Raw genomic sequence first — 25,264 nt, forward strand, 5'->3', positions numbered from 1 at the left:
TTAGGAAACATTGCTACAGCAGCTTTATTACATTTTACTTTTATTATTCCACCAGATTCCTTTTTTACTGCTAATTTATAAATTATTTATTACTCCTTCCCTGTGCTTTCCCCCAGTTGCTCCCAATACGTTAATAAAAACCTAAAGACATTTCATACTCTATAATAGATTGCTAGGTCTCTGTTTATCTAAGCAATACCCCCATCCCTACTACCAGATCTCTATAGGGGTTATGCCAATACCAGCATGCCATGATTGGTGAAGGTCAGTCTGGAGGAATGGGTGATGTTTAGCAGATTGCTCCAGGCGCATGTGATTGTGAAAGATCTGGAATCCAATAAAGAAAGAGAATGTGGTTTGATAATGGTGGGTTTCCTCCAGCCAGGATATATTGGGGGCTCAGACTTGCTGCAGCAAGTTGTGGTTCTTCTGGCAATGTGCAGTGATACAGATCTCATTGCAGGAGCCAGTGCTCCTTTTCTGTAATACACAATATGCAGCGAGCCCACAATCATATGCAGCTCATAGTGATCTACCGCACAGCTCCTCTCACTAACTCTGCACACTGCTGTCACATGGTGTAGTATCGCACACCCAGCTCCAGTCACGTGTAGCCGAAATTAATCTCGTGACCCGGAAGTTGTTTGTGTTCTGGTTTTGGCGCGCTGGTTGTCGGCATTGAAGTCTGACAGGACTGGGAGTAACGGAGAAGGAAGCGGGAGAGTGTCGTTTGCGCCCTGTAATTTCACCGCTACATAGAGAGTAAGGAGAAAACCATGGCTGTGTTCTAATTTAACTGTCCCGTATCGAGCCGGTTATTGGTTCTACCCCCCACTTCTAGTAATGTGTGCTGGGGGTGATGTGCCGCTCAGGGCTGCTTCATACTCATCCAGCGCCCGCCAACCTTTGTGACCTCACAGACCACGAGATTCATCATTTAAAAATCCTGCGCACCATTATTATGACTTTTTTTTAAAAAAAAAGATAAATACATTTGTAAAATATTGATCTTCCTAATGGTTCCTGACAAGGACTGTGGAGGCTTGATCAGCTCACGGTTAAGTGAAGTATTACTATTGTTACCATTAATATTAGTTGCATTATCTTCGGTATTACTAAAGAATTGCAAAATATTCATTTGATTTTTCTCACTAATTATGGGTTTATTTCATTCGAATATAAGACCAATAAGAAATGATAGTTTAAAAAGTCAAACTATTTGATGCCATTAAATATAACAGTTAAAGAAAATACACAGTTAAAGTCATACGTAATATAGGTCATACTTACCCAAAAGAGCATCTGAGAAATAAATAAAACAATCGGATGGGAATCGGTATTCGCAGTGACTGTTGTAATGCTGGAAATAATACTGAAGCGTACGGCTCGGTATCGGTTTCCTCATACAGCTTAATACTACACTGACATCACGCTGCGCCTCCCTTGTTTTTCCGTCTCTGGTACAGTTCGTGAATTTTGTGCAATATAAAGGTGAAAATTGTCATTTAACATATAAGAATTTATTACAATATTATTTTAGTTTTATTAATAAAACATAAAACTGCAAATAATGTCCAGATTCTGTGGACCCCCCAAAATTTTCTCTCGGTCCTCTGGTTGGCGACCACTGCTCTAATACACAATGTGGGGGCTTTAACAGAAGAGAATGCTGGATTTATAACTGTCACCAGATGAATGTTCTGTCATAACTGACACAGACAACCTGCAGAGGTTTATTGGCGGCATTTCCTAATAGGAGGTGTAACCACTTCATTGTTCATTAGAAATATACATATTATCATTTCCTGCCTGAAGATGATCACCTGTCTAGTTAACGCGGACCTATCCGAAATTTACTTTACATAATGTAGGTTAATTACATGAAATAAAGTGGTGAACCCTCTTTCTGTCCTGATCGTTGGGGTAATAAAGATATATAGGGAGCGCGAAGCCTCCTGAGATACCGACGTCACAAATCCTACGAGGCCCCTGGCTGCTCCTTTTGCGCATGCCTGATTTTGTGCATTGTCCTAAGTTAAGGGGAAGGAAATGCCAAACTTACGCATGCGCAGTACCATAAACACTTGTTTTTTTTCCCTCTTTACTGCAGGCTACATCACCTGATCTCGAGCCTGTGCAGGGCAAGATCGGGTAACGTAGCCAAAGATGGCAGCACCCAGCTCCTTCTCCAGGATGAAGGAGAATTCCAGATGCTGAGGGATCTGCGGATTTAAAGGTAAGTGTGATTTTTTTTTTTTTTTTTTTTTTCCTATTTTCAGTTTAGTTCTGCTTTACAGCTTGTCATGAAAATGATTCTGAGATGAATAGAGACGTTATTGTGATCATGACATATATATGTTGGGTGGTTTTATGAACACTGGAAACTGACCTGGAGCGTAGCAACCAATAAAGCTTAACCTCCCTGGCGGTCTGTATAATGAGGATTTTTAAATATAAAAGCGGTACATTTAAAAATCCTCATTATTTTAAATTTCCTGCCCTCCAGCCTAAGACTCGCCAGCAGATGCCAGGCCGGCATCTGCTTCCCCTGGCCTCATGTCCCCAACGTTCACATGCCGGGGCCGCACATGCCGGACGGCATCTGTGTTGCCTGGTGATGTCCGTCCGGTATCACCAGGGGAAGCAGATGCTGGGCATCGTTAGATGACGCTACTGGAACTTGGGAACCAGGTAGGTCTTGGTAAACTCCCTGGAAAATCCACTCTGAGCCACACTCAGGAATTCCGCCAGGGAGGTTAAAGAAGATCACAGTCCTTACATTAGGAATGATTGAAGAGCATGAAGCACACAAATATACACAGAGCCTCCGCTCTGCACAGCTCATTGGAGGGTCTGGAAATGAAGGCATTGTTACCAGAGCATGAATGGTCACAGGGATTACAGCATATTTTTTAAAAGGTACTTTGCCACACCAACCACCTTCATAGTTTTGAACTGAAACTGCTTTTGCAGATGTTTATATGCACTTGCAAACTTTTTACCCGGAGAACAGCAAAGTGGTAAAAAAAAAAAAATTACAAGTAGCTAGTAATTACTATTCATGCCTATTGACAACCACTGTAAATTTCTTTGTTGTCATATAAGACACAAAATAAATGCACCTTATGTAACTTAAAGTGGAACAAAAGTCAAAATAAAAAAGAAAACACACCTTTTAATCCCGCAGATCCCTCAATGACACTGGACCCTCCCTCGATCTGGTCCTACAATTCTTCTTCGACCTGATGCTGACGAAGTGCCGGGTGCTGCCATCTTCAGTCTTCTCCTCCGGTCTTCTTGCTTTTTCACCCGATCTCGCACTGCATTGAGTGAGATTGGCATCTCCCCTTAGTGGAAAAAATGCCCCTCGGGCATGCGCAGGAGGAGCAACCAGAGCCTCCTGGGATGTGTGACGTGTTGCACTTGTACAAATTGTATTTATTTTTATACATAAGGGTTGTCTACTCTTATGTAAAATAAAAATGTTGAGTTTAGGTCCGCTTTAGGTGGCATTTTTTTCTTTTTTAAAATGCTGTGTTTATGGAGATTACAAACTTCACCTTGAAAAGAAATGTTCCACTCCCAGTTCAGTGTGGAGAGTACAAACATACTGCCAGAATAAACTGATACAAATAATTTTGTTAGCTGTCTAATGTTACTAAATATTTTGGTAATATAGAAGAGTAAATATCTTTGTCATTTCTTTTTAAGGTGACAAAACATGCAAGCCTTTCTGAAAGGAGGGACATCTATAAGCACCAAGCCTCTAAAGGAGAAAACCGCAACCAGTTCTGCAAGCGGAAGTGATGGGAAGAAACCTAAACCTGTCCCATGGGTGGAAAAATAGTAATGAATTTTACCTTTCTACATAAATGTAGTTTAAAGTTTTTTTATAGTATGAACATTTTTTTTTTAATTTTAGGTACAGTGGGGAATGATATGAACCCCTATCAGTTTTTTTTCTTAATTGGTACTCTGATTTGCAGATTTTCTCTTCTTTCCTGTCTTGTGAACAATCTTTGTAACACAGTTCTGGATCCTAACCCTTCCCCACGCTATATATATATATATATATATATATATATATATATATATATATATCTATACTTTACTATACTATATACTATCTAGGAGTCATATGTTAATTGTCAGCACATTTTCTTGTTATGTTACACTTGTTTGCTTATGAAGCTGTGTTTTTTTTTCATTAATCATTTTTGTCCATTCTTATTCATGACTTTATGTATATAACAGAAAAAAATCTGTGATTTTGACAGGTGTCACAGGTAACGCAGAGGTACCTTTCTATAGCATTGTAATATTGGTTACAGGTTTTGGTAAATACAGATTTTTGTACATGAATAAATATAGATTTTTTGTACATGAGAAAAATAAGACATCCCCTGAAAATAAGCCCTATGCGATTTTCAGAGGTAAAATAAATATAAGACCCTGTCTTATTTTCGGGGAAACAGTGTGTGTGTATGTGTGTGTGTGTATATATATATATATATATATATATATATATATACACAAAATGTTTACCAAATATAGTGTCTCATTATGCAATTATTAGAGTTGACCATTTGGGGGCAACTGGGGTTAACTTTCTGTCAGATCCTGTGTGTGTACTTCATATTGTGTTAAACATTCTGTTTAATTTAAACATAACGTGTAAAGGGGCATTTTTATTGTTTTTAAAACAAACGTGTTGGTCTGTTTAAAAGGCAGTGAATGTGACATTTACTAAAATATTCCCTGAAGGAGAATACACCATGTGTTTCAATGGCAGTTAATAATTTCCCATCTGGAAATGTTGCAGTGAATGTCAGATTTACTGCTTTATAAACAGACACCTAAGTGTTTATTTTGGACAAAATATATTTTGTTTTGAATAACGGTAAAGGAAACTTTGACACAGGCACTAATGAAAACCTAACAGGAGTTCCAGCCTTTCCCTGCTCTGCTTAGCATTTACTTCTGTCTCTTCCCTTTTGCATATTTTACTTTGTCACTTTGTTAAAACCTAATCCCATGTAAAATTAAAAAACTTGACAGTGAGTGTAATCCTTCTCCACACTACTAAAAGTAAATTTTATATACATATAAAATCTTCCTTTACCACGCCTACTTTCACAATTAACCACCCTAGCGGTCTGATTCTGTCCGTATTTCCATGCAAAAAGCAGTACCATTTTTTTGCATGCAAATTTATTTTACATTTTAGGCATAACTACACATGTCTATAAGTTAATAAATGTAATATTAAATAATATATATATTTTTTTTTTTATTACATCTTTTTTATTGAACAATTTTACATTAACATCCAAAACAAAGTACAGGGAGTAAAAAAAATATGGTAACAGTATCAACATGGGAGGAAGTGGTACATTCTTATATGATCGTCCAAGGGGAAAGAGGCCGTCTTTGTCCATGTGGTTTTTAGAGTTGAGGTCTGAATCTGTAGAGATGGTTCCGGTTTTGCATGTAGTACATAGTTCTCCCCAGAGGATTTTAGCCAGTTGCTCCGCCCGGCTGATTTGAATACCCCGCCCAGCTCTCGGCAGCTCTCATCCTCGGATGCACGGATCTCAGGCTGCTGTGTGTCATCCGTTCAGAGGATTGCTGCTGCTGGAGAGGTAAGCACGCAGCTAAGCCTACATGTGAAAGAGACACAGGCAGCCCCGCCCCCATCTCATAGCACAGAGCTCGGATTACTGTTTAAAAAAAAATGAAATGTATCCAGTGTGTATAAAGTGTGCATGTCATTCTGCATCCTCACAGCTCTGTATACAAACCTCCATATCTCCTAATATGTATGTCACAATGACCTGTAATCTTCAGGGTGTACAGGGGACCCTCATAGATACTAGTTACTACAATTGCAGCCCCCCAGGTTCAAAGAATGGTCAAAAGTCACAAATGGGTTGTGAAGTTTGGGGTTGCTGTTTCAGGGGAAAGTACAACTAGGAGTCCTAAATTGAAAGTGGGGACTCCAAGTGCAAATTGGGGACCCCAGAGCCACTAACATAGCAAGGAACATTGGGGAGGGGCCCCTTAATATATACCTACCTGTCACAAATCTATACCTATGAAACTACTGTCTGCTTCTCTTCTTTGTACACCAATTTCTCTGAGGGTGGGGGTACACAACTGAAAATATAGGTGCAAGTGGTGGGTACATTCTCCCCTTACAATCTCATTACTACAGCATCATTACAACATAAATCACTCTGCCCAATAAAATGAGCCTCCCTGCCCTGTTACACATTCCTGTCCACTTATCTAACATTCTGAACTTCAATTCATGTGGAGACGTAAGAAACCAAAAATATAGGTACAAGTGGGGAACATCTGTGACTAACATCCCCTAAAACTTCATCACTATGGCATCATTAGAAAATTAACTCTGCCCACTAAACTTTATTGAGGTTGAGGTACTGGAAGGTTACAGCCATGTGTAACAAGGAAGTTTTTTTTTATGTTGTAATGATGCCATGGTGATGAAAGGTGATCGCCCCTCGTGTCTCCCACTTCCACCTATATTTTTGTTTCCCTGCACCTCTTAATTCTGGAGAAATTGGGGTTTGAGGTAAGATGCAGACAGATTTATGTAACAGAGCAGCAAACTTTGCTAGGTAGAGATTTGTGTTCTCATAATGCCATAGTAATAACATTTTAAATGTTTAGCCACAAGTGTCCCCCACTTGCACCTACAGTTTGTTTCCTATGCCTCTACGTGTACCTAAAAATATCAAGTTATTCCAACCAACGGTTTAGAAGATCTGAAGGTTTGAACACAGCGAGTTGTTGGCCTGCGGAATATGACAAGCTGCTTTTACACTCACATTGCTATCACGCTGCGCTGCCGATGACATTACACACTGCGGATAAATGTCACAGACAGTGTTTTTATATAGAATATAGGCAGTGATGAGAGGGGGTCACTGTCTGTCTTGTCCCCATCTGATATCACATGCATGATGCTATTAAAGCATCGCCACATTTTTACCATTTTATTAAAGAGTGACTTTCTCTGTTATGTAATGGAAAATGTGCGTTTTTTGTTTTTATAGTTTTGTGGAGAGGACCTCTCCCCTTCAGTCTTCACTTCCATTTCGGTAAAGACCGAAGGGGAAATCCGCAGCCTCCTGGGATATCTGCACTGCTCCTTGTGTGCATGCACCTTCAGAAGATTTCTTATAATGTAAAAAAAAAAAAAAAGTGTTCAATCCAATGCATGCGCAGTGCAAGCAGCCCTGGATGTACAAATGAGCATCAGAGAAAAGGTGGAAGCTGGGCCAGCATGGGCCTGCTGGGCTAGTTTTGTAAAAGAATCAAGTAAAAAAAATGTTTTCACAAAAGTTGTGAAACACTTTACCTAAATATAGACACAGGAGCACATCTGTAGTACGGCTGAATTCACACCGGCAGTAAGGTTACATTTGTCCATTCCTCATGCCAGGAACCCCTGCTGCTTAAAAAACTTCTAGCTCTGAAAAAGCCCAGCACTTGCCGCCTGTTATCAATCCTAGGGGCCCAGCACCTACCACCGCCTGTTACCAATCCTAGGTGCCCAGCACTTACCGCCTGGTACCAATCCTAGGTGCCTAGAATTTACCGCCCGTTACCAATCCTAGGTGCCTAGCACTTACCGCCTGTTACCAATCCTAGGTGCCTAGCACTTACTGCCTGTTACCAATCCTAGGTGCCTAGCACTTACTCCTACCACCCGGCTGAAAAAAATTTCTGGGGAGAACACTGTAGTAGATAATTTTTTTATCAGATTATACCAACAAATTATTAAATTTTTAAAAATTCACCCAAAGCTTAAAAAACAGTCTGGAGATAAATCGGCTAAATCTGAATAAAGTTGAAATGAAAATTGTGGACTTCTACAGTTTATCATCCTCCGGATGAATCGTGATGTTTTACTGGTACACATTTTAGAAGCTTACTCATTAACCAGCTTTGATTTCCTTGCAGCCGACCAAAATGTGTGGATGAAGTTGCTTACCAAGAAGAAGTGGTGGCTGTCCTCAAAAAGTCACTTGAAGGAGCAGATGTGAGTAGGCAAAAGATTTGCATTTTACAAGATATTATCATTGTGCTAGTTAGGTGGGGCTTACAAACTATGTAAGATATATGTAAAAATAATTCTAAAGAATGCTGTTGTCTGGATTTAAAACTGATCATTTGGTTTCTGTTACTTTTGTCACACACAGGAAACAAGCATACATACAGCTGTGTGACAAGTTGTGCCACAATTAACTGAAAATCTGCATTCACACACACTCCTATGTAGGTACATACTTGGATTGGCACAAATCCTCACACAGTCACTTAACTTTCTGCTTGTGTATGGAAAGCATGGGGCTGGTGGTGCAGAGGAGGAATGGCATGATAGATTGCTGTCCTTGTATGCACACAGAAGGCCAGCGCTTTCAGGAAAGGCAGAGTAACACGTTGGGCTGCCTTGGCAGTGTGGTGTCCTGGTACAGGTTTTGTTGTGTAGCTACTTAGGTTTCAGCTGCTGTAAGTAGCTATAAGGTGGTACAAGCAAAAATTTTCTGAGCACGGAGTTTATCTAAAAGAGCCTGGGGAGAACATTGAAAATGTGATCATGCAATCCTTGATACTACTAAAATCCTGACAGAGGAGCTGTACCTTCCTCCAACATATGATTTAAAAAAATTAATTGAGCTACATACACACTTCAAATTTTTAAGCATAATATGTTCTCTGAGCTTTTCACTGTAAGAACAAAAAAACTGAATTTAACTGTCCATTAAAATACCACTCAGATTTTGAGGATCAATCACCGGTTTGCTCTTCGTTGTACTTGACTTGTACGCTTTTCCATCAAACGTTTTTATTTTCTGTCAATCCAATTACTAAAATCTTCTCTAAACTTTTACGTGGCGTTTTAGAATTTTTTTTACATCTGAAGCTATTATTAGTCATATTTGTATTCCAAAAAGGTCCTTATCTAAGCATTCCTGTTATAGGGTTACGTTGTTCTGTTATTGCCTACCCTGTCTCATTCACTTCTGGTGGTGAGTTCAGGCATCTGTGCCAACTCTCATTGCCATATTTCACTGTTTTAACCATCAAAACAAATCATGAACAATGGCAGCAGCTTTTAGGAGGAATACTTGCAGAAAGGAAGTGACTGTAAATAGTCAAAAATCAACAGCAAAACAAAAGAATTTCTTGTTATACATGTTCTGTGTGTAACCAGTTTTCAGCATTATCATGTATGTAGCTAATCATGGAGGAAGTTTTGTAGAGCCTAAACCTCATCCTATATTTGTGTAAACTGTTGCATCTCTAATAAAATGAAGCAGAAAAGAGAAGAATGGTGACCCTGCCTCTTTAGTATCATAAATTGGTGTGCCAACCCCATAAATTATGAACAAAATTTATATTAAAGAAAGACAGGGTTTTTTTTTTTTTTGGAAAAAATCAATGAACTGTATTGAGCATACACAAAAGTATGCAAAATAAAAACACAGCAATCAAATTCAATGTGCGGTACAATAAGTGGTATACAAAAATACAACACGTAATGAGCAGGCCAGGGCCCAAGGATTTTACTTTTAAAGCTGAACAATCAGTTGCCTGATTCAAAATTGACGTAAAATGGCTGTTTTAGGTCTCTAGCCTGATGCATTTCACCACTAGGCTTCATCAGGGGATGTGTGGAAAACCTTAGAGCAACTGTATAAATTATATAAATAAATATAAAATAAACATGCATGGTCAAAAACTTTTGCTGACAAAGTATCAATAGTGTTAAATGACAAACTTTTAACAGGTCGGAGGCATTAATGCTTTTTGATAAACATGATTATTATTTAAATAACCAGAAGTATATGTAGTTAGCAAACATCTTTACAAGATATAGTAACAAAACAAGGAAAGCTCGTATTGAACTGTACTGACCGTGCTTAATGTGTTCTATAAATACAGTGCATAGTTAGACAGACATTTAAGGAAGCCTAGCAGGCTAATATGTAAATGCCAGTTGTAATATTAGGTTTCAGATTAATTTACAGAGCAAAGGGTTTAACTGTGTTATAATAGTTAATAACTACTGTAGTGCAAAATCCTAACCCTCACATGTTTAATTTAAGAATATATCCAATCTTGATATGTGTATGCTGGTGCATACCTGGTTTACATTTAACTTAAAAAATGCCTAAGTAATAAAACTTTTGTATACCTTTCACTGTTACAATTCTACCTTTTTCAGTATTTAAGTTGCTGGTATTACCAGGTGCTGTTAATAACCTGTAATGCTAGTTTAATTTTCTCACTGCTGATTTCTCTACTACTTGGGAGAAATATTACTGGTCTATTAAACACGCATCACATTCGGACATGACAGATGTGGTTGAGGCATAGGAACTATGATAAGATAGCTGTAAGGAAAAAGAACTGCCTTTTGTGATTGGTGTTCTATCATGCTTCCAGTGTTAAGAAAGATGAATAGCTTTTGGCCTGGGAATATTCTCTGAGGTACTTAAAGCGTACCTAAGTGCGCTCTGAGGTACTTAAAGCGTACCTAAGTGCAACAACCCGCCTAGGCGATCGAAAATGAATGGGAGCTCAAAGCCTCCCAGGATACCTATGTCACACATCACAGGAGGGTCTTCGGTGCTCCTTCTGCACATGCCCAAGCATCTCGGGCAATCGCAGAAGAAGCCTTTTCGTGAAAAGGGGGAAAAAAATGCTGATCTCACGTATGTGCAGTGAGATCAGCAAGTTTTTTTCCCCCAAACTATGTCACCCGATCTCGCGCCTTCATCGGGTGACGTATAAAGAAGAACCTGGAAGAACGGACGGATACCAGGACGTGGGACCCGATGGAAGACACCTCCGTACTGATCAACTGCACTGCGGGATTAAAGTTAAATGTATTTTTTTTTTTTTTTTTTCTTTTTATTTTTTTTTTTTTTTTTTTTTTTTTTTTGGGGCACTTTTGAGTTCACTTCCTCTTTAAATGTTGCTTTTAAATGCAAGTTACTCTTGCTTGAACTCCAGAATCTGAAAGAAGCCATCCGAATGGTTATGTACATCATCTTCGCCTCTTGAATACCCATATATACACCCTATACTCCAGGAGTTCTAGAAGTGACTAGAAAAGTAGTTGTCAGAATCATTAGCCTCCATTTTTAAACCTGCCATTGCTAGAACTTGTGTGGCAGGGAACATTGGGTGCAACAGCTTATGTCACTAAATCATAGTCTTTTGAGAAAAGAAGTCAGGATACACTGCAGCTGATTTCAAAAAGGGGACACGTGTGTAGCAGCAGCTTCTGTAGAAGCAGTCATGGTCATGAAAACTACTGGCCTTATCAACTTAGTAGGAAGCGAAATGTGGGAGGAAAGGTGACCAAACTAAAAAAGCAGATTGTGTGGAATCCCATTTGCTGGAAAACAGATCCTCGAGAGGTCATCTGGGGCTTCCCAGAAAAGCAACACAGAAAGGGTTATCTGAAAACAACAGGAAAAGCTGGTCATTAACCAAAGAAAAAGTGGCCACATGTAATCACTCCAAACAACAGTTCCAAATGATGATGGGCTTGGCATCGGTGAGAGACAGAGGTGCTTCTCCCACACTCAAATGCTGGTAACATCCAACTGATTAATTCTAGACATGCTCAAGGAAGAGTACGAGTTGGAGTTACATCATGAAGTTCCTCAAGATTTACTAGAAAACTTCACATCCAACTTGTTAAGCTGGGTTTGATATGCAATTTGGGGCTACCACAGATGAACCTAGTTTGTCACTTTCCTGATGTCCAATTGAAAAGCCTATATTCTGCTCCTGGTGTGATCTCCCAACAAAGATTAACTTGTTAAGAACTACTGTGTCGCAAGCATTTGTTACAGCACATAGATATTTTCCAAAGACTAGAAAATCTTCATGTCACCTTGCTGATTTTAGTTTTCTGAGAAAAGTGAAGAAAGAGTCTGTGTGCTTGCCACTTTATCTGTCAGGCCTAACGATTAGCAGCGAGTTTCAACACTTAAAATAACAGCTAGAAACCTCTCCATCTATTCTTAACAGACATATCTATGACAAGCTTTTCAAATCATTCACATTGGTGGGGAATACTAATCTTGAACTGGTTGCTTTGTTTTACTTTTTTCCCAAGCAATGGGAGCCTTTATTGTGAAGTTTTGATATGCTGTCAGCTTTATAAAATAAACTTCTTTTGGTAGAGATTGCTTATTTCTGTCTGCATACCTAATATGGTGTGTTTGCTTATTCTGTGTTATTTTCTTTTCTTTGCCAGCTGCCTAATCTCCTATTCTATGGGCCCCCCGGAACTGGAAAAACATCCACGATTTTGGCAGCGGCCAGGGAGTTATATGGGTAATTAACAATAGAAAGCAAATTTCAACTACTTGTTGACACTGTGCTGATTCTGCAACATTCTACTCCTGTCATTGTCTGCTGCTCTCTTTTGGACATTTGGTTCTGTACTAGACTTCTCTGTGCTATGTATAATATTTATAGGCATTTGTTTTGAAGTTAAATACTGATGGCTACTTAAACACATTATAGCATACATACACACATAGCACAATCCATGCACATAATTGATTTCTTTTTTTAAGGAACTGTGTAACTGCAGTTATGTCTATGCTAATTCTAAGAATAATTCTTAGCATCTGAAATGAAAAGCCTGTTTTTTATTTCTACTTGAAGCTCCTCCATTTCCCTATTTGAATCATCACTAACTTGATGCTAGAATGAATTCCAACTGGGCAAAAGGCATAACTAGGAACAAATATATATATATATATATATATATATATATATATATATATATATATATATATATCAAGCATACTCAAACAGTAACCAGTGCAGGCATTTAAAGAGTGCAAAAAATCAGTGTAGAAATCAGACTTCCCAATGCTCCCTGACATCATAAATCTGCCTAGTAAAACACTGATAACACAACACAATATACAATGTGATATCGTATAATATTCAAAACTTGTGGACAATGTTGCCAAAAAATAAGGACTAATAACTTATGTTGATTTCTACAGTCTTTAGAAGAATTGCACAAAATCTACTTCAGAGCTGAGTGCTTCGATTTTTTTTTGAGTTGTAGGAAATATACTTGGGTAATAACCTTTATTCAGCTGGCATTATACTTGAACTAGCAATGTTAGTCATATGCTAATGAAATGCTTTAGTTGTCAGTATGTGCTAGAGGGGAATTCAGAGAGTATATTGGGAGAACTATGTGCAGGAAAGTATGTATTTGGCACACAAAAACTTACAAAACTGATATTTTAAGATATTTAAGATTTGTTGCTGAGGGGTTCATGAACACATTGCAGACTAGTCACAAAAGGGTTAGTGCAGAGGTCCTCAAGCTGCTCCATGTGCTTGAAAATTGATCTTACTTTTGGTATGGATACCGAAAATTAAAGTATCTCCTTAGGCCAGCATACTAAAGAAAATGTGTGTTCTACATCACACACGTAGTGAGGAGTCCCTGCTGGAAGACTTGGAGATTGTGTGTTCTAGAGAAAGTATACAGGAAGAAGGTGAATGTGCACTGGCAATACATTGTCACTGTGAAAAGGCAAATGTGTGTGCAGTGAGCAGATTCTTACTTTGAAGACCAATGTGTGAATGTGCTGGAGGTGGGATCTTTCTGCTGGAAAATTCTTTGATTAGCTAAATTCAAGATTGGGGGGTGGAATTCTCCAGTCACTAAGTGAACACTGAACATCATACCATAGGATGTGGTTAAAGTGCTCTTTAACAGCAGTAATGTGTGTATCTATATATTATCTTCTGGTAATCTTACTGTATTTTTTGTTTACAAAAAATTACATGTGCGAAGTATGTAATTCTGTATTTTAGGCCTGAATTGTTTCGGCAGCGTGTGCTTGAGTTAAATGCTTCTGATGAAAGAGGAATACAAGTAGTCCGGGAGAAAGTGAAAAACTTCTCACAGCTCACAGTTGGTGGCAGCCGTCTCGAGTAAGCAAAATATTTCTTTGTTCTGCTCATGTGTTATGCTCTGCTTTCACTTCCTTTTAAGGGGGTTCCTTTATGGCCTCATACATCACCCTGTAACACTGACTTCATACCAAATAGAACAGGGCTTTATGTTTTTCCATAATGGCTGGTTTTAAAATTCTAAAAATTAAATTTGCTTCCTAATAAATATGGTGGTCATATAATGGATACAGATCCATACCTCAGTATAAATGGCTCATGAGCAGGAGGTCACTGGTGTGTGCTCACAAGTGTCCTTGTGAAAAGGCATTTTAGTACATTTGAACCTTGCCTGAATAAGAGTTTGCTGTGTCATAGCAAATATGTGTCATAACTTATCAATGACTTTTTTTTTATTTTTTTTTTATTTTTTTGTGTTAAGATAAAATATGTTTTTTACATTTTCAGCCGTTTTGCTGCTAATGGTTACCCACAGCATGTTTCAATCACTTCCTGTCTATTGCCTCAGCTTGTGTCTATTACACGCCATTACACAAAATTGCCTTTCTGAAAGTGGAACCGTGCACCGTTCGTGTAAAATTGTGTCTTGTCAGTCACCTGTGGTCAAATCTACCAAGGATTTGTGACCAGGTGCACAACTTGTCATTTAAATTCAAAAGGCACCCTGAAGGAAGCCTCCTAGCACAGTGGCAGTTGTATAAAAAAAAAGATACCCACTCAAAGAAGACTTTATATACTTTAGTGTGTATGGACCAATAACTCCCCTCGGTATCTCCTTGCAGAGGAGGAACTAAAGCGAGGCAGGGGACTAGCAAATAATTGATCCCACATGACTAGAAACCTTTGCAGAAAGGTAAGTATATGAAGTCTTCTTTCTGCCAATAGAATTCAGTGCGTTACTAATGCACTAAAAGAAATACTTGAATCGGCCTTGTGAAGATAGGACAGTGTTTGACAGCCTTTAGCCTTTTCAACTTCCATGATCATGTACCATTGTCTGAACATAACTTCAACCATATTTTCCCACAGAATAAAAACATACTAATTCATAATAAAAACATTTCTTTACTATATTTTGGCCTTGGCCTATATGATATATTTTACTATTAGCGATGCTATTTGCCCTTGCTGTTTTAGCTATGAACCTAATGGCACATTTTCCTTGAGCTGCTTTTTTGTGTTTATATATAACCAATCTGACTGTTTATTTGCAGTGGGAAGCCTTGCCCCCCATTTAAAATTGTTATTCTGGATGAAGCAGACTCAATGACATCAGCAGCGCAGGCTGCTCTACGACGCACCATGGAGAAAGAGTCTAAGACCACTCGATTCTGTCTCATTTGCAATTATGTCAGCAGGTAAAGGTATAGATGTATTTCTGTCAAAATATAATAATGGGATCCTGTATTAGCAGGTACATAGGTATACTAAAACAATGAGATAATGAGCAGATTTTCAATTTCAGCCTCCATGTTTTTCTCATAACAAGCTTTAATAGGCTTTTGTATGTTTTATTGGATAGTTTGGAGTGACTTATTCACACGTGCTGTGATTTTATTAAATTGTACTGAAGCTGGGAGACCTAGTAGATGTTAGTGATTCCTCGTGTATGGGGTAAAACAATTTAGAAAGAAGCCCATCAACCTGTCTCCAAAATGTGATAATATTTGGGAAATTCCATTAATTTAAGTGGGCTCTGTAGAATTTTAGATGCGGATTTCAAATCTGTGTTCAGTTTTTCTCTAGCACGTCTAGTTTTTGTGATGCAGCTAATTATATATTGTGTAAAATTCGTTATAAAAAGTCTTACCATATTACAACATTTACCAACAGTTTTCTTTTTTTAAGTTTAGAGACCGCAGTAACTGCGATTGATTTCATTTGTCATCATGCCTAGAAATTGCCTTAATGATCCAGACAGTTTCTGTTACGTGTGTGGTTCATTCACGATGAAAGCACAACATCACCAAATTACCACAGAACTTAAAAAGATATACAAATTATACTTTGACTGTCAACTTGGTAACCAGGATAAATCTTGGGCTCCACATGTCATCTGTAACAGTAGGTCTAACGGACTGCGTTACTGGCTAAATCGGCATAAAGCAGCAATGCCGTTTGCAATCCCGATGGTGTGGAGACATCCGCAAGACCATCTAATCGACTGCTATTTGAGAACGTCAAAACCCATACCTTTAGTAAGTGATTGGGCAAAGTGAAGATAACAATAGTATGAGTTGGCACAGGCATTAACAAACAATGGCTCGTGGGCCATATACTGCCCAATAGAGATGTTTCTCTGGCCCTTTGGGTGGTCCGCGGCTCTGGCAGGTGCCACCCTGAGCAGGGTCAGGAGAAGGACTCCGCTGGGGGGGCACACTGGCCATAGCCATAGGACACGTCCCTGGGATCTGAGCCCACATTGGGGGAGTGGGCGGGCTGTCGATGCACACAATCTGACTAGAAAAGTTTGTCCACCCCTGAGTTAGCAGGTAGTTCTAAGGTTTCTCGCAATTTGTCAAAGGGAAGCAATTTGTGCGTCCTATGATGAGTAATCGATAATAAAATGCTCCCTTTGAATGCCATGGCGTGTCATCTGTGGTCTCAAGCTATCAAGCAGGAGGGGTGTGTACAAAAATGATGTTAGGGGAGAAAAAAATTACATTTGTCTTAGTGCCAGATTTGTTTTGGTAATTGTGTGCCTTCATATGTCTTTTTTTTTTTTTCTAGAATAATTGAGCCTCTAACATCTCGATGCTCCAAGTTTCGTTTTAAACCACTTGCTGATGGAATACAAAGACAAAGACTTGTGGATATCTGCAAAAAAGAAAATGTGAATATTACAAATGAGGTAACTATTCAGTTAAATAATTAAATGCATGTACTCCTCTTTTATCTAATAAAATACCCAAGTGCATTATAACCTTGCATAACAAAGGTCAGGGATAGAAAATCCATTACCACTCTGTACAGCAAGAGCTCCATCTGCTGCATTCTATCCATTTCCACTCTGGAATTCAGAGCTTCAGTGTGTGTGTGAAATGTACCCACACACCGTAGTCCAAATGGCTCCTCCAAACTACAGTTTCCAGCATCCTTTACACTAGGAATTTTATATAGGGGGTTCCTGTGAATGTAGGTCAGTGTAAAAATACCTCCCCATCAGCACTCGTGTATTCATTCACATGGATAAACTACGTTTACAGGCTGATTAGCTAGTATTTGAATCTTATGAACTATTACAAAAAGATTTGTAGATTTTACAATTTATACAGTTGCATTACAACAACATGAAGTCATCTGTAACAGAGTTTATGGCCAAAGTTCATACCTGGTGAAAAACAACCCTCTGTTTTGTTACAGCAAGAAAAGTTTCCTAATGATGAACTTTTCAACATGAAAATGCCTCAAATCCAAACGTTGAGACAGATTAGCACATGTAAGCTCTTCCATTCAGAGCACTAAGTACAATAATATTTACATATAGTTTACAGCTTACTTTTGTGGACACATGATGCCTCATGAGATGTTCTTAGTGCTTCTCTGTAACCCCAGAGCTAATAAGTCTATGATGAATTTGGTGACAAATATTTTTGCAAGCTGGAGGTAGCCTGGAATTTATTTATTTATTTATTTATTTATTTGCTTTGTGTACTTAATGGGAAATGCTGTATTTGTTTGCAGGCAATATCTCGTCTGGTTGAAGTGTCAGAAGGAGATTTGAGAAAAGCCATCACATTTCTGCAAAGTGCTACAAGGCTTACTGCAGGAAAAGAGGTTACAGATATTGTGGTGACAGAAATAGCTGGGGTAAGATGTGCTATTTGAAATATTTTTTAACTATTTAAATTTTTAACTAATTTAACTAACATTTTATAATAACTCTCAATTTCTTATTTTTAAAAAACCTTTTTGTTTCCCAGTTTTGTACGGCTGCTATATGGCAGACACATTTTCCCAAGTCTTAAAAGGGGAACATTTTGGCCTCTTCTAATACTATCTTTGGGCACAAAATCCTTGTTGTATTTCTTTGTACTGCAGGCCGTCCCCAGTCATGCTGATGTTTTAGGTCTTCCTATCTTACTGGACAAGAAAAGTAATCAGGGACACATTAAGGGCACAGGTCCTACTGTCTGTGTATATGATCATTCTTTTGGTACTTCTTTGCTACTAAACAGAGGAGTGCTGGTAGGTGGGCTGACCTAGTTTTTTGTTTGTGAATACCCAATCATCCTGTAGGTGGCAGTATATCATGGAATCCTCCTTCTTCCCTCCAAAAAATGAATTCTATGGTTAGGACAAGTACTGTTGCCCTGTTGGTTACCATCAAGAGTCTGATATCAGCCCTTTCCATTTTGTTTAAGAGACTGTTGGATTACATCCTCTGGTTTAGACTTTTGTGGAGGTGGTCTTCTCCCATGTAGTTCCTTCACTCAAAACTCCTCGAGATTTAAATCTGTTTGTCTTTTTTTCTGTCTCAGAAGGTGATATTTCTTGTGGCCAAAGCCTCACCTAGGGTATCGGGGTTAAGGACTTTAACCTGCAAGGGACCCTTTTTAGTTCTCAAATAAACTGTTTTCCCCCTTCTTCAGTTAAGACTTACTCCAAGACTGCAACCATGTCTTTCATTGGGTTTCTTCTTATTCTCATGCCAGGTCCTGCAAGGTGGCTGTTTGGGTTTCAAATATTCCCCAGTTACAGTTTTACTTTAGGTTGGGTAAGCAGTTGTTTGGTGTGTTTGCCCATTTCTCACTTTGACTACTTTTGCACTTTCCCAGGGTTTTGGATTACCTGTGTCCTACCATCATGAAAAAGAAAATGGGATTGTTGTACTCATTGCTAAATCGTTTTCCTAAAGTCCATGGGGCACTGGGCCTGCTGTTCCTTGTTTATTGTACTGCTTTGCTAGAAACAGAGGCAGGGTGGTAGTAGAAGAAGTTATTCCTTAGGCCTAGACTGTCCTACAGTTTTTGTTTGCCAGTCTCTGGGCCTGTAAACATGGTAGAAGAATGACTTCCCATCTCTATCCAAATGATAAAAAAATGGCTGTTATTCTACTAATCTCATATGAATATTTTCACAAGCATTCTTTATACAACATGAATGCTGTATGTTATGTTAATCAGAAAATAACTGTTAAATTTTATTTTAACAGGTGATCCCCAAAGATACACTCAATTCAGTTTTGGCTGCTTGTCAGAGTGGTTTATTTGAGAAACTAGAAACAGTGGTTATGGTAAGAGCATCTGATAAGTTGTTGGCGTGATATGTGTCAACTTTTTTTTTTTAACAATTGTTTTAAAAATGGTCCTAAAATCAAGAGTCCACTTTTTAACTATAATTTTAAATATATTGCTTTCACAGAGTTTAATAAATAATGGCCATGCGGCAACACAGCTTGTAAACCAACTCCACGACATCATCCTTGAACGTCAAGATCTGACTGATAAACAGAAAGCAGCTATTACAGAGAAACTTGCTGTAAGTACAGTTATTTCTCTTTAATTTGTGAAACACGCACAATACACCTTCCTTTCAAACCTCTTTCTTGACCAGCTTTAGCCCTTCTGTTAATCTTGAGAATTAATTTTCCTACAGCTATATTGGTCAGTTAAAAGTTGCTTTAAAAAAAAACCCAGTGACATAAAGACCAAGTGAGCCATGTGAAAAAAAGAGTTTGTATACCTAACTTTGCATCGACCTGTATCTTCAAATTCTTCTTCTCCCCAGCTGCTGCAAGTGTTCCTCATACCAAGTATTGTGAATACCTGCCCCTCCAACCCCACATTGTGTTTTTTTTTCTTAACAGCTTGTGGGAGCAGATATTTAACAAATCTAATATGTGGCATACAGGTAGTCCCTGGGTTACATACGAGATAGGGACTATAGGCTTGTTCTTAAGTTGAATTTGTATGTAGGTTGGAAACATGTACATTATTTTAATAAATGCAATTAGGACAGATTTTTGTCTGTATTTTTGAACTGTATATGAACCTCACGGTGAGTTAATCACAAACAAAGCAAAAAAAAAAAAAAATATATAGACTAGAGACTTACTGACACTTGGGGCACGACCCACGCTTTTTTTCGAAAAAAAAAAAAAAAAACTGCAGAGTTTGTTTTGGTCAATAAGGAGTTACAAGGGGTTAAGAAAAGCAATAATCATCTTCTGCAAGTCATGCTAACCATGAATGGCATTGGTAGCATTATGAGGGGCTGGGGGATGTTCAAGTTGAGCAGAAGCTGAGGCTTAATGTACATCCTATGTTTATGTGCACAAAGTACTTTGACTGTTTAGATAAACTGTATAGATATTGGGCCTGATTTATTAAAGCTCTGCAAGACTAGAGAAGATAGACTATCATGGGAGATCCAGCAAATCCATTTCAAGTTTGTCTCACGCAGGTACTCCTATGATAGTTTAATTTCTCCAGTCTTGGGGAGTTTTTATAAATCAGACCCATGGTTTCCACTGCATATCAGATTTTATCAACACGTGTTCCTATAAAATGTATAATTTCTGTTCCTATAAAATGTATAATGTACACCAAAGAAATAGATATTGTTTTCATTTGAAAATCCAATTTTATTAAAAAAACAATGCATAGTAAGTGATGGTCAGGAGAAAAGACCAATTAAGCTGCATTCCAGTTATGCAAAGCTCACTCGCTAGTAACCATGCCCATCAGTAATATCTGCCACAGCATTAACAGCCAGTCTGTTTCCCTCTACAAAAATACCGCCCTTTTTTCACAAGGAAGCTCGATATGCTATATTGCCATAGCTTTAAATGATTTTTACTTATAATGTTCTTTTCCATTTACAGGAAGTTGACAAATGTTTGGTGGATGGAGCAGATGAATACCTGCAAATGCTCAGTCTTTTTGCAGTTGTTATGCAACAGATGACGCAAAACAGCTAATGCAGCTCTTTGTCCATGAATGTTAGTCCCGATTTTGTTGTGTAAACTTTGTGTAAATACCTGTCTTTTATTTTTTGTAAACTGTGTACATAGGTTACTGGTTTGGCAACAATAGATTATTTCATATAGTCCTTATAAATAATATAGTTCTTGTAGGCGTCATTGTAAACTCATTTGACAAGGTATGCAGCAGAGAACAGCCAGAAAATAACATTTTAATTGCGATGATCAATGGGTGATGTCTTGTTAATAATTGAAAATGAAAGAAACTTGGCTTTAAAAAAAACAATGCTAAGAGAATTATGGATGCAACCATTGCCGACTTCTTTTTGTTGATACCCATTTTGGTTCTGTGGCTTTAGTGCTTTTTGATTTACTGACCCAGAAATTATAAAATAGATCAGGGCTTCTGAATTAAGCCGCTGCATGTTTCTTCTAGGATAGGGATTCAGAAAGTATTTAAGTCACAAATGCCGGGTTGTTAGTGTTTTTAGAATTTCCGTAATTTCAGCAACCACGTTTCCTCCTTGGGCTGCATTTACATTTCAGCTGGGCTTGTAATGTCAATTTCCAATATATGTATAAAAAGAAAAAAACATGCTGGCTCATTCAGTAAGGTAGGCCAAAGAGCAAAACTAAAGTAAAACTATTAGGTTTGTTCCATCCGACTGAACCTGTCCTCCAGATCACATATGTTAAAGTATTTACATTTTGAGCAAGCAGTAAAAGGTGCTTTAAAACAAGTCCCCATTCACCTATGTACAGGCATTGTGACAAAAACAATTTTCAACATGCACCACATTTTCTAAGCAGTTTTTTTTTACAGTCAGCTGAATCACTGAAACCTGGCTTAAGTCTTTGTTGTGGTCTTTAGGTATAAATTACTTCACAATAGAGGCAGCTAGAGTTTTAAAGCCCTTTTACCGCTTTTTAAGGATATGTGAATAATAATAAAAAATGATGATAAAAAAAATATAATGTCCAAAGTCTGGGCACAGGCTTGCTGTAATCTGTGACTCTTCAGACACATTTGTAGTACAGTGGACAATAGACTGTAACATTCTCTGATGTAAAGAAAAGAGAAGTTGTGCTTTGAAAAGTAGTCTGAATTGCTCCTATTTTTTAAACATCATCATGGCGTTCTTTGTGTGCTTATCCAAGTTTTGACTTTTGTACACTAGTCCTTTTCAAATATTAATAAACAGTATTAATAATAATAAAATAATAGTTAGTGATGTACAATAAACAGGGGTTGCAAATGACAGATACAAACAGTGACACAGGAAGAGCGGAGGACCTCCATTAAAGTTACACGTTGGTGTCGGCGATACAAATTAATTAACACTTGCAGCTGCATTTCCTATAATAAATAAACATTATCATTGTGTAACCTCTGAATACTTTCTACTGTAAGTTTTCAACAACAAAAAAACTCCAGTCAAATGGTGGTGGTGGGCAGCATGTTTTTATCTGGGTGTATTTGTTTGTCCCGTCATCTAAACTTCCCTTTCGTTATAGCCATAAGAGAATTATTGGCATAGAAGATACACCCTAGAAACCTTATCATTGATAATTACCATGTAACACTTGTTACATTCTTTTTACCGTTCATCCATATGTTGATCACCTAATTGACCTTTGATCTGCATATGACATTTGCTGAGTTATCCGCAAATTAATGTAACCCTATTCAGTCCCAAAGCGTTATCGTTAAATTTAAAAATCCCAGTTACCTTTACTTCTGCAGGGCCCTCGATCCCTCCAGAGCTGTTGTCTCTTTTGTCCCACGCTGTCCTGGCCTCTTCCTTCATCCTGGTGCAGAGGAAGCATTGGGCACCACCATCTTCTTCCGTCCTCCATCTTTCCGTCTTCTGCCTATCCTGTTGTAAATGCAATGCCTGAAAAGCCCTTTCTGCGCATGCCCAACCTCTCTTTTCTTTTTCCCCATAAAAAAACAAAAAGCAGGAAGGGGAAAAAAAGCCGGGTCAGCTTTAAGTACTCCTACTCTATCTCCCCTCCTAGGGAAAAAACATGGCCTCCAATTGGAAATTGTGATGAAGAAGTTAGATAGAAGTGTCCAGAGCACTTACACTTTTCTAATGCTCTTGAAACTCCCACAAATACCTGATGAACCTGCCAGAAAGTATCTTCCTGTAATGGTGTGACAACGATGCTATATTGCTTCAACATTTAAAGCAGAGTTTCCACTAATGTTGCCTGTGACTGCTGGCACTGCAGGGTGAGGGATTTTTCAGCATTGTAATGAATTGCTAATTCAAAAGCTTGTCAATCATGACCTGGCCACATCTGATCCTGCCCCTTGCTTTTTTGTTTGCTATAACTGATGAAAACCATATACTTTCAGCTTCAATGTTTGGGAGGGGAAGCATGTGAAACAAATGAAGGAGGATTTGGTTTATTTTGGAAGGTAAAGGAAACGTTTATGTTAAGTTGTGCATCACATAGTAACTATATTTGGATCTTGTTTGGACTCATGTAGGTGTCTTTAGTTGTACTTTTTTTTTTTTNNNTTTTTTTTTTTTTTTTTTTTTTTGCTAATAAACTTTTTTCATATGTACCTCATGTTTTTCATTATTGTATATACAGCTTTGTTTAGAATAGCAGTGTGTTTTAAAAAAGTGAATAAAGCTCCAAATCTTTATAATAGCTTTTATTTCCATGCACACAAATGCATTGGGAACACTGCACATTCTATTTCTAATGAAATTTGCAGAAGTATTGATCAAATTTGTGTTATTCCTTTACAGAAAGCGTAAAAGGTAATATTCGGCTGTTCAAAATAATATCAATATCTGCATTCATCCTTACAATTTTAAACTTTCATTCATTATATAAACTGAAAAATGTTTCAAGATATTGCTTTCCTTTGAAGCACTGTTAAATCTTCTGGATAAGGTCCTCTCCTCCTCTGTTATTGTTTTGTATCTGTCTGTCATTTGCAACCTGTTTAATATACAGCACTGCGTAATACGTTGGTGCTATATAAATACTGTTTATAAATTAATCTTTAGTTGTATAACCACTGTTTCTGAGAATTGCTATACATTGGTGTTGCATGGAGCTGACCAACTTTTGTCACTTGTGAACAGATATTCCAGCCCAGGATGATAGGACTACATTCCACAGTTCTTCTGTATTTCTTGTTTTTTTTTTTTTTCTCGGAAACATGATTTTTGATGTCACCCCACAAGGTTTTTATCTGGATTAAGGTCAGGGGATTGGGCTGGCCACACCATGTCAATCTTGTTGGTCAGGAATCCCAGATGTTGTTTACTGGTGTGTTTGGGGTTGTTCTCCTGTTGAAACACCCATCTCAAGAACATTTCCTCTTCAGCATAAAGCAACATGGCCTCTTCAACTATTTTGATGTATTTAAATTTTGAATGGATAGAAGAATAGCCAAAATGGCAGTTTTTCGTTTTCTTCCACATCTTTCAGGTTTCTGTTGCCATGTTAAAGCATTTGGGGTCATTTCAGCTGAGCAGCCCATCATTTTCTGCACTTCTTTGTATTTTCTCTTCTAAAATCAACTTTTTGTTCAAAGTACACTTTTTCTGAACAATGTCTGGAATGACCCATATTTTTTAGAGAGCAATGCACTATAACCAAGCATGTACAACATTTGCTGCCTTCCTCCTTAAATAAGGGCTATAATAGACACAGAACTAATGGCTTTAATGAACTCCATGCTGCTATTATTTTGAACAGCCAATATTCCTTTTTGTCAAAGAATACCATAAATCTGATACATTTTTTTTCCAAGTTTAGATTTTGAAATAGTGTACAGCATTCCAAAGCATGTATGGAAATTAAAGGTATTATAAGGATTTTTACATTTATTTGCTTTTTTAAACACACTGCTCATATTAGCAGTTACATTTGCTGTGCTTTCTACCAGAGTCATTATAAACAGGACAAATTATAAAATAGGATGTATGCTCTTTATCTGCAGTAGTAGTTACAACAGATTTTTCTTTCACATCCATTAAAGGGCACAGGAAGTATTTCACGTTTATACTGTCACCTACCAGAGAATTGGACACTGGCAAACAAAAAAAACTGTATGTGAGCCAAGGATAGTCCTATTTACCACCATACTCACATCTTGTTTTTGTTTTTTTTGCTAGTCTTGGGAGGCTCTGCATGTTTTCTACAACTCTGGCTGTGTAAAAGGCATTCTTATTTTTACTACATTGTTTGCACAGCCCTCGGTTGGACTAGTTTTGCCCCTCCCAAAGGTAAAAGATTTCCTGTGTCCCTCAGAAAAAAAAGAAAACATCATTTGTTGTGCTTGCCATTAAATATTTTTCTTTGGTCAAA

General features: G+C 37.9%; 1 protein-coding gene across 3 annotated transcripts; it reads left to right on the forward strand.

Moving 5' to 3' along the window:
* The first annotated feature begins 617 nt into the window (after positions 1-617).
* Positions 618-25,264, forward strand: RFC4 (replication factor C subunit 4). 3 transcript variants are annotated; one of them, XM_072408170.1, is made up of 13 exons: positions 621-762; positions 2,111-2,236; positions 3,188-3,434; positions 3,712-3,846; positions 7,990-8,068; positions 12,308-12,387; positions 13,903-14,022; positions 15,216-15,359; positions 16,732-16,852; positions 17,686-17,811; positions 19,157-19,237; positions 19,366-19,482; positions 20,828-25,264. In XM_072408170.1, exons 4-13 carry the CDS (start codon positions 3,722-3,724, stop codon positions 20,921-20,923), a joined length of 1,089 nt encoding a protein of 362 aa, XP_072264271.1. In that variant the 5' UTR covers positions 621-762; positions 2,111-2,236; positions 3,188-3,434; positions 3,712-3,721; the 3' UTR covers positions 20,924-25,264. The 3 variants fall into 3 exon arrangements, with proteins under 3 accessions (XP_072264269.1, XP_072264271.1, XP_072264270.1); XM_072408169.1 differs by lacking the exon at positions 3,188-3,434; XM_072408168.1 differs by lacking the exons at positions 2,111-2,236; positions 3,188-3,434 and having other exon boundaries at positions 618-762.

Source organism: Pyxicephalus adspersus, chromosome 4 (assembly GCF_032062135.1).
Source record: "Pyxicephalus adspersus chromosome 4, UCB_Pads_2.0, whole genome shotgun sequence".
Classification (NCBI taxonomy): Eukaryota; Metazoa; Chordata; class Amphibia; order Anura; family Pyxicephalidae; genus Pyxicephalus; species Pyxicephalus adspersus.